Raw genomic sequence first — 10,553 nt, forward strand, 5'->3', positions numbered from 1 at the left:
CAGTCTACTTTTTTTTACATATGATTAAGAGTAATTTCCAGTGTCTGTGTCTATACATAAAATGCTCAGTCACATAATCTGCATTGGCTCAGTTGCAAGGATGAGCAGACAGTTAAAAATAATACAAGGATACAGCAACTATCCCACCACATAAAAGCAAAGGTGACAGGGACTATCCACCACAAATGACAGGGATAATGGGACAGGAAAATTAAGTGGCTAAACCACCACATATGACAGAGCAGGTGGGTCAACAGGTAACAGTGACTATTTCACTTCTTACAACAGGGAACAAATGAGATTATGGTGTAATCTCTCTATATATATGACAATAAATGAGTGACTTTTCTATTAGGTAACACAGGGCATAAGTGACAGCATGTTGCATAAGAGAAATATGAGTGACAGTACTATATAATGATTATCCTAATACATATGAAAGTACTACAAGTGACAGGATTTCCACAACTTATTTCAAAACGTGACTGACAGGGAGATACAGCAAATACCCACCACTTACAATATGTTATATGACAGGGTATAAGAAGATACAGCAACTATCCAACAACATATGACAGGGAATGAGACAGGAGAATACTATGAATATTCCACCAAACATCGCAGAACATCAGTGACAGGAAAATACAGTGACTAGCCCACTACATATGAGGTTTGAGTGATAACAGTTACTATTGCACCACATATGACAAAGCATAAGTGAATGCAGCTCCATATGATTAGGGAAATACTATACCTAAAGCAAAGTGCTTAGTATAGGAGTTGTTGACCTTTGAGTTAACTTCAAGTATGACGTAGAGAGTAAAATTCTGATACATTTTACAATTGTTCTTAATTTTTTTATTATTTGCAGTTTGGAGTTTAAGAAGCTGTCTGGTTGCTCGGTTCAAAATTACCTTAGCGACCAGGGAATGAGAGGTAAATGAATAGTAGAGGACCTGAATAGAAAAACATTTTTTTAGTTATAAAAAGTAACAATAAAAATAAAACTCTAGCCTCACTGAGCAATAGTTTGGCTGCTGGAGTCAGTGACCCCCATTTGCAGGCGGCAAAGTGGTAGAAGAAAAAGGCAAATAGATCAAAAACTACAAGAAATAAATAATGAAGACCAATTGAAAAGTTGCTTAGAATAGGCAGTTATATAACATACTTAACTTATAGGTGAACCACCCCTTTAACCTAGACTGACTCTATCTTGAAAGTAAAAAAATGACTTTACTGATGCAACACATGCTTTAATTCCAAAAACTCTGGAACTTTTTTTTTTACACACATACATTGAAACTAGCAAAACGTTTTAAAGGTATGGTTTCATCTCAATGAACAGTTTAAGGGAAAGTGAAAGCAATGTATATGCAGGGGATTACCTCCCCCTTTGTTCTCCTAAAAAGGCAGCATATTATGAAGACATGGGTTAAACAGACACAGAACATTCTTCTTTGCTTACATTGAAAAATATATATGGAAGCTTCTATATTTCTTGCTTATGCAGACATAAATGGTCACTTACGACTGCCAATGCAGTATGCAAAGTGCTATTACAAACACAACTTGCTATGTTTTTACTCACAATGGAGCATTCTGTCCCATAATTCAATTGTAATTGTGGCTGGGAGGGGGAGATTCATCTGACAGTTGAGCCTGAGTTGCTATTAGGCAAGTCAAACGCAATTTGTTTTGGCGTCAGAACCACATAATTTCCAGTACTCGGTGTCATAATGACTTCTGGGCGTGATTCTTTAGGTGCAACTATACATCGTTATAGAAGCAAGTCCCTGTGGGAATTCTAGAGCTATTGTCACTGCTGAAGTGGCAATAGGCATACTTGCACACAATTCCCAACAGGAGGCTGACATACACAGCAGCACCAAGCGCAACTATGCGGAAGTTCAAGGAGTGACTTTGGACACGAATACCTTTACTGCGCTTATGGCCATAAATGAGCCCTTATGTCTCAAATGAGCTGAAACAAGCAGGATGGAGCTTCTGCAATAACATTTAAATGTGCAGAAATAATATTTCTTCTTAGAATAAACAAAAGCGAAAATACATGGAAAATAAAAATTGCATATTTCTCCTCACATATGTACTTATTTTAAATGCTGATCAATCGAAATACTTTAATTACTTTAAAATTATTTCTCTGTTGCATCATAAAATACTAATCATTAATACACAGAGAAAAATGTATACTAATGTGAATGCAAATGAATACAAAACAGTTTGGCACTCAAGTGCACTTTTAATATATAGCTTTATCCAGCAATTTTAATGAGCATTATAGTTGCATTTTTATATCATTGAGACTTGGATTGTTCGGATACCAAAAATGCATCTCTGCCTCTGCTTTTCACATTGCCCGAGCCTTTCAGCTTTGGTGTATTAAAGAGTTACTGCATCCAATTACCCCTTATTGTAAATCCCTGCACTAGATAATCTAGAATATGAAAATATGGATTTGTATGGGTTGTATGGGACAAATTATGTGATAATTAAATGTTTCCACTTATGTAAAACTGATAAATTTCCAGCATGCTTGTTAACTCCTTAAGTATGTGCAGTTAAACTAATTAACAATTTCATAGTAAGGTATCACAATCATAAACTGTATTTAGTTTTGGAGAAAATGTAGTATGTAACTCCTTTACATTAAAGGATTTGTCCCTGTAAAGGCATCAGAATTCTACAACAGAGTGACTTACACTAAAGGGAAAAAGATATAGACAATGCTACAAGCTGTGTGACAGTTACATTCTGCAATGAAGTAATTCCAGTTTTATTTCCATTTATGGAGAAGAACATTATCTTTCTAGAGTCTAGACTATGTACTATCTGTTTGGAAATCTGTGAGAACTGGCAATAAAACTGATGTAAGGGACTTACCCTGCCTTCAGGATCTTTACAGTCTATCATGTATATAATTTACCATTACAACCCTTCTGTTTGCATAACACAAGGGGAAGCAACCCAGTTATTGAAGCTGTGGAAACCCCAGATAGCAGAAACCCTGCCAGTTGTTTAAACATTCTGAATGCTGGTGTCTGCTGTAAATGGATAAAGTATTTTCTAAATATGAAAGGTTCTTAGCCTATTGTGAAGCTTCTTTAGGGGTACAAGCAGGGATATTTTTTCTGGGTCCCACAGAGGACCAGTTGTATACAGTGGGAACCGGAAAAAATCCACTGCCCCTGCTTTAGTTCTAGCAAATAAATCCATGGGTTTGGGAAGGACAAGGGGATGGCCACAGTGCTAGGATGGTCAAAGTGCTATAATGGCCACAGTGCTAGGATGGCCACAGTGCTAGGATGGCCACCTTGCTGGAATAACTTAGCCAGTAAAAATGATACTTCATGGCAATGTTACTAATAGGGAGGAGAGATAATAGAAATATAAAAGCTGGTATAATTATCAGGTAGAATCCTTTAACAGGTTTTATCATTAGCAGTTTCCCACACTGCCTAGTCCTCTAGCCCTTCCAAAACTATAGCATCCAATGTAGGCAAAAGAACAGTTGCCCATAGTAACCAGATATTAATCAGACTTGCACTGGATTAAGGAAAGTTATGCTTAGTTACAATGGATAACTGCAACTGTGCCCAATAAAACATGGATCTATTGCAATGAGGGTAAGAATAATGGTATGGAGCTGCCGCTGAACTGACAACTCATGGCAAGCCCATGCCAGTACATGCTGTGCCCAGCGCCTCAGCTCCCAAGTACAGATAATGCCAGTGATTTACCCTTTGAGTACATCGTGCGGTGCGCCTGTGCCTCCGCCTCTCCTCTTGGCTCTGCTGGCTCTGGGCTCCTTGGCGCTATCTGCGGGCGGCGCATCTTTCTCGGCGGCGGTGTGAGTGGAGCTGACACACAGGAGCAGTGTAAGTGCCCAGCAGCCCCGCAGGCTCCCCAGCAGCCTCATCCTCCTCACGCAGCTCACTGGCAGGAGCTCTCCCTCTGATCCACTCTCACTCCCACTGCTTCAGATGTGCAGCCTCCGACAAGTCCTGTCCAAAAACAGAAAGAGGGGCAGCAACTGAGAGACTGCAAGTGGGGCAGCAATTTCCCCCACACTTCCCCCGAAATAGAAGCTTCCAAGGCTACAAAGTACAGACCTGGGCTGTGAGAAGGTTGAACTGCCCTACCCCCAGATTGTGCAGCTCCCCCAGCAGCAGCAGCAGCAGCAGCTTGAGGTGACTATGCAGCGAGCTCCGCGTCTGCCTTCAGCAGCCACCCAAGCATGGCATGTGGCCCTTGTGCTGCCCACACAGATGCTATTTAGAATTTATAGAACAAATGGCCGTTAGGGACAATACACAAGATCCAAAGCTGAGTGGACCAGTGGACCCGCCCATTCACATACACAGAGGGAGACAGGCAAGGAGCTGCGGCTGCTCGTTCCCAGGCACAGGCTCAGCCTTTCTTGGCCGGACTGGGAGTGTGCGTGCTCACATTGGCCTCTCACACACCGCGGCCACCCCACACTGGCCCGACCCCTCAGGCTCTCATCTGTCCACCTGTCCCATTGCTGGCTGTAAGGGCCAGCATCCGCTACTACATATCGTATAAAATACACGACTTTTTGCCATGAGGTAAAAGTTGTCTATAGTTGACTGGCCAGATAAATGTATAGAGTGTCACTGTGCAAGAAATGTGCATGCTTTCTCATGTATAACATGACTGTGTCCTGGCTTAGCTTTGCCTGAGACTGGATAGGTTAGGAGGCACTGATCAGTGATCACAAACAGGTTTCACTCTGCCCTGAGGCTTGCAGTTTTGGTCATGTTTATCAAAGAAACAAGCACTTGTAGTAGTAAAATTACCCTGATCTCTATTCATTTCTATGGTATATTTGGAATTATATTTATCAAGAGGTGAAGGTGAGCGCTCACTTCTAGGTAAATAAGCCTTAAAAATCCCATAGTAATGCATATAGAGCTATGGAAAAATGGTGAAGCTCTCTAGTTTTGCCCTTGGATAAGTATGCCCCAGGTGTTTAAAACACCAGGTCCAGAGTGGAATTCTAAAGAGGCACAGGCTTTTCAAGAACACAGAGGCCCAAACAACCCCTACCAGCCCACTAAATAGTCACTGTCTTTGGCATTTTACAGCAGCCCTTTTGGCATTTGCCAGAATCCACAGATTGGCAGTCCAGTAAAAGACCCATTGGCTGCTTTTTAGGTAAGTGCTGTTTACATAATGAATTTGTTAAATTATGGTACCTGATAGTGTCTACTGTGGTCATGCCCAATCACCTTCCCCAGCCAGTCACCAATCACTACTGTGGTACTGGTTGGTATAAGGAGCCCCTGGGTGTTACTGAGAATAATGCAAAAGGGGCTGGAATCACAACTGATTCTCATGTTGTGAAGAGGACCCCATATGAAACATCATATTGTGCAATGTCTCTAGTGTCTGGCATCTGTATCTCCTTTGCACAGATTGGGGCCATGGATGCCTGTGCCCCTACTTGCAGGACAGCAATGCAGCAATATAGATGGTAGCTATATTTTTAGATGAGTGGTGTGATTTTTAATGAATACATGCATTGTGGGAAATGATAAGGGCACAATTTAATAACTTTTGCTCCTGGTAAGTCATATCAACCAATCACATGTTTCCAAACAGCAGACCGGTTAGTGCTGCTTGCTTTGCACTTTGACAAGCTGAATGCCTCTACCCGCAGTTTTCAGGGAACACTACCTATGGTAGGCAGGTTAGTGTACAATCTGGAGAATAGACACATGGTCGAATGGGTCAAAATATAATGGAACTGATGTGTAAACTACATAAAAGTCTTGCCATCTGAAATGACACACCTGTCGGAAGGGAATGCAGTATCTGCATCCAGCAAGATAAAATCTGATGGTGTCTGACAGACTTTTTTTCTCATTAAAATACATTTACTGTTGAATCTAGACACAGGAACAAAACACTTTATCTGATCTGACTTTACATTACAGCCTATGGAGATCAGATTTTGTAGGATCCTACAAAATTTTGTGGCATTGCATGGTGTTCTGACCCACAAAATCTAATCAAAATTTCTAATGGAGTTTAGCCCCTATAGCTGGGCAGCTGTAACCACCATTAATACTGGTGAAAATACACATAACAATCATCTTGTACAGCCCATCTCTTACAGCAAATACTACATATTTAAACAATTAGTTTCTTATGATAACTATATATATATAACTATATACTGTATATATATATATATATATATATATATATATATAGTGCACAAGGAGGCGCACACCCTATACAAGTCCAAATTCCCTTGGTGCAGGTCAAAGACAAAAATATAATAGAAAGAGTGCTGCACTCACAGACTTGATACAAAAGAAAAAGTGTTTTTATTGAAAAAATTCCAACGTTTCGAGCACAACCAGTGCTCTTCCTCAGGGTCAAACCAACAGACCATATCCCAACACCCACAGTAAATACCACCACCACATAAAATGGCGCCAAAAAACGGCCATAGTTACCATGGCAACCAGTGTAAACAAGCCCCACACCCACCAGAGCAAGATAAATTCAAATGTCAACATATACAGGCAAATAGAATGGGAGTGCAGTGCTAGAAAACAAGGTTACGTTTTAAAATCATGTAGCTAGTAAGCAAATGGATACATGTTGCAAAAGATATATGTTGCAAAAACATTCTCTGTATAGTTTTTTGCAACATTTTTTGCAACTTTTTTGTATTGTCCTTCTAATAAACTAATCTTACAGACACCTATGGGTACTTACCCTAAACGTTATACAAGGCCTGTAACACAATTATATTCCTAGCTAAAACCTTAGTGTAAGCAGGCAGCAGCTCGCTTTGCTTGCCTAGCCTTAATCACAGTTATCTTTATCACAGTTACAGTTACTAAGGTTGAAGTGTTTTATGAATCTATCTACAAATTCTAGTCTTTACTCTTATTATTTCTATGACATGCATTTTGACATTGATCAAACAATTATCTAAGAAGGTTCCCAGTCTGCCTTACTGGAGTTAAAATATGATTCCTGACTTGGACCTAAATAACTGTATTCTTTTCTCAGTACCAGCAACCATTCATTTTCTGAATCGCCCATGAGAATTCCAACACTATGTTAAATCAACTGTACCTGTCAGTGCAACCTTTTCAGGGAGCAGGCACACTGCATAACCTCACATACTGTAATTTCTGCAAATGAAGATAAAACCCCCTTTTTATTTACCACTACCCCTGAGAAGATCTGTCGGTAAGGAAGTTGCCATGGAACCTGTGTTCATCTGAGACAGTCTCTCTATTGTTAAATTCTCTCTGGTTCTGTTCTTATATAGTCCAGCATTGCTGTATATTTAGTGTCAGAATTTAAAAGTGATACTGACACTAAAAAACTACTCTTCAAAATATTAATGTACATTTAGGGGCGTATTTATTATGCTGTGTCAAACTAATTCGGAGTAAAAAGCTGTGTCAAATAAATGGAAAAGAACGCCGTCTGAACGCCAGATATTACGCCGTTATTTTCCATAAATTCCGGTGGAAGAAAAAACGTTCAAAAAAATTACGCCGATTTTACGCTGTTTTTACACGGCGAAGCCTGGCGATGTGTGGCAAATGTTCTCGCTGTTTTTTACACAGCATAATAAATATGCCCCTAAGAGTTACCCATAGGTCTTGTTGATCACTTTTCACTGATGGTGCTGCTTTTGTAAGTAACTGTTAATTTAAGTCCCTAAACGTGTTTTGCCAACCTGACTGTCCCTCCTCAGCCTGTCAGTTATAGCTTCTAATGCTAACGGTCCCTGCTGCACAAATATGGCACCCCCTCATAGAGGAACATAGAGTATCAGATAGATAAGGCAAAAGCATCGGGCATATACTTTAATGGCAAAAGTATAAATACCATGCAAAGACAATGTTATGATAGATGTAAAAAAAAGGTTTCATTTCTGGTGTCAGTATCAGTCAGCAATTATACGCAGAGTTTTTTAGGTGTTTTGCCTGTTTTTTCCATGCTGATAATGTGGCATCAAAACTTCTGAAATCCTTTTCATTTGTCCCCCATTATAACTGCATTTACAATCCAGCACAGGTAGCATGGTTCTGATCTGAAAATACATGGCCATGTACAATTTTTGAATGAGAATTATGTGACAGATTTCCTACACTTTTCTCTCTTGTATTTCTCTTTTACAGTGTTATACCCTTTAATCTTCATATTGAATGCTTTCCTCTGTTCTCCAAGCTCTTCTGTTGCTTCTCATTTTACTCTTATGTCTCCATTTACAGAATTTTCTATTATTCCATGCCATGCCTCCTTGTCATCTTTCCACTTCTTTCTCTTCACTCTCTTTTTCTACTTTCTGCTTCTTTTTCCAGTCAGTTCACTCATCTTCATCCATTTACTCTTCCTTACTTCTAGTACTTCTGTAGTTAGAGCTAAAGGTATGCCATTTACGGTGCCATAACAATAGGTAGGCAGACCTCTTTGCCAAGGAAGGCCTAGTAAGGACTGTTGATCGCCCCAGCCTGTACTCACACCACTAGATGTGTGGGTAAGAGGGATGAAGTGATCACTGTGCACGCGTGTTGTAGAGGTAAAGCCCACAAATATTTTTTGCTGGGGAATTCATTAATATTTAGGAAAATAGTGTTGTTTATTATGTTCATTGATGGTTATTTTTATTTATTTAACTGTGAACATTATATAATCAACTGCATTTTTTTTTTTATTAAGATCACTTATCAGCTCAACTCAGATAATATCTTACATCAATGGCATAAACAAACACATTTACTGGACCACAGAGACCTTATCCGCACACCCTAACACTCCAAAAAATTCTTTTGTCCGGTGCACACTGCTAGAGGGATCGGCACCCTCCAAATACACAGTAGCAACAAAAAAAGCAAATGGCACTCAGGACTACAAACAAGGGTAAAACCCTTTTAAAAGTTTTATTGCGGAGGTTACCCAACCACTTAGATTGTAAAGGTCCCCATACACGTGAAGATTCGCTCGCTTGGAAAGATAGCCAAGAAAATGGATCTTCATCCGGTATCCCCACCTACTGGGTGGGCGATATCGGGGAACGTGTAGGCTAATTTGAATTGGCCCCGGGGCCAAACAATCGAATTATATTGGTGGCAATGGGGCAGTCGGTTCAGGGACCACTTCAACGAGCCGATGTGGTCCCCGATCTGACTAGATTTTTAAACCTAGATTTAAGGCCAGATATCGGTCGGGCAGTCCCGTCGGTAATGGCCATACACGGGCCGATTAGCTGCCGAAATGGTCTAAGGGACCGATATCGGCAGCTAGAATCGGCCCGTGTATGGGGACCTTAAGCTCTATGGGGCAGGGACCTCCTTCCTACTGTGTCTCATACCACATGGCATTTATATATATTTATTGTATTTATTTATTATAACACTTGTCCTCCCTGTGTGTAATTTTATATTTTGTAAGATTGTACAGCGCTGCGTACCCTTGTTGTGCTTTATAAATAAAGTTATACATACATACATTCAGTCAACATTGTTCATTGGTTTTACACTTTGGCACTGGCTTGTAAATCCTGCAGAAGACCTTCTAATCAACTAAGTTCTAAGGTGAGGGAGACCCCTAATGCCATTTCGCATAGTGGGTGCATTGAATGCCCAAGGTGACCAACTACATTACATTCTTTACCCCCTCCCCAAAAAAGTATTGTACTGGTAAAACCGATGTATTTTTCATTTGTACCTTAATGCCTGGATAACATTTCGGTCATGGAGATGACTTGCTGACATAGAATTCACTCAGGATATTCTGTCACAGCCCTTGCAATAGCTTATCAGAATAAGCAGGGTTTTCAGCAGCAAACAAAGAGCATAAATCATTCATGCCAAGGAGAGCAGAAATATTACTGAATCTCTACCAATGTTCCTTGGGCAAATTAGCATATGAACTGGATTGTCTTTTTAATGAGTTTACCAGATCAAGAGCAATGTTATTTGCAGAATTTCAAAATCTTGGAGCAATTATGTGGGTATAAATAAAAGACAAGTCATAGACATTTTATTTGTCATAGTCCAATTCTATCAGCTTTTTCTGATATTGCTATTTAAATGAGCAAGTATTCAAAATAGTTTTGACCAAAAAAATGTCTTTTTAATAATATGATGTATGTTCGTTACCTGTAAAATTAACTCTAAACAAGTATGATGGATATGGACATGAAAAATATAAGGTACAAGGTACAAAATTATACCTTTCAGTTATTTTCCATGAAACACATACTACCTAAGGTGGGAGAATGTCTTCTGGCTCACTAATGGCACAAAGATACCCAGGAATCATAGCACTATTGCCTCAGCCTATTGAGCACTGCCAGTGAGAGCAGCTACTCTGGCACAATGCATCAGTAACTCTGGAGTGGAGACTTCCAGTATGGTCATTGCTGTGGCATTGAGTTACAACAAGGGTGATTACAAAGGCAGAGACCTGGGTCAGAATTGGACCTTGAAACTTGATGTGAGATTGAGATTAAAAGTAATAATAAACTCAAA

General features: G+C 39.8%; 1 protein-coding gene across 1 annotated transcript in view; it reads right to left on the reverse strand.

The window, feature by feature from the left end:
• fbn1 (fibrillin 1) overlaps positions 1–4,397 on the reverse strand; it is a 123,049-nt gene extending 118,652 nt beyond the window's left edge. Inside the window, exons 1-2 of the mRNA XM_002936569.5 lie at positions 4,131–4,397; positions 3,759–4,022 (exon numbers count right to left, since the gene is read on the reverse strand). Of these exons, the coding sequence (XP_002936615.3) occupies positions 3,759–3,937 (179 nt within the window). The 5' untranslated portion in view covers positions 3,938–4,022; positions 4,131–4,397. The remainder of the gene's footprint in view (positions 1–3,758; positions 4,023–4,130) is intronic.
• Between the last annotated feature and the right edge of the window lie 6,156 nt (positions 4,398–10,553).

This window comes from Xenopus tropicalis, chromosome 3, assembly GCF_000004195.4.
Source record: "Xenopus tropicalis strain Nigerian chromosome 3, UCB_Xtro_10.0, whole genome shotgun sequence".
Lineage (NCBI taxonomy): Eukaryota > Metazoa > Chordata > Amphibia > Anura > Pipidae > Xenopus > Xenopus tropicalis.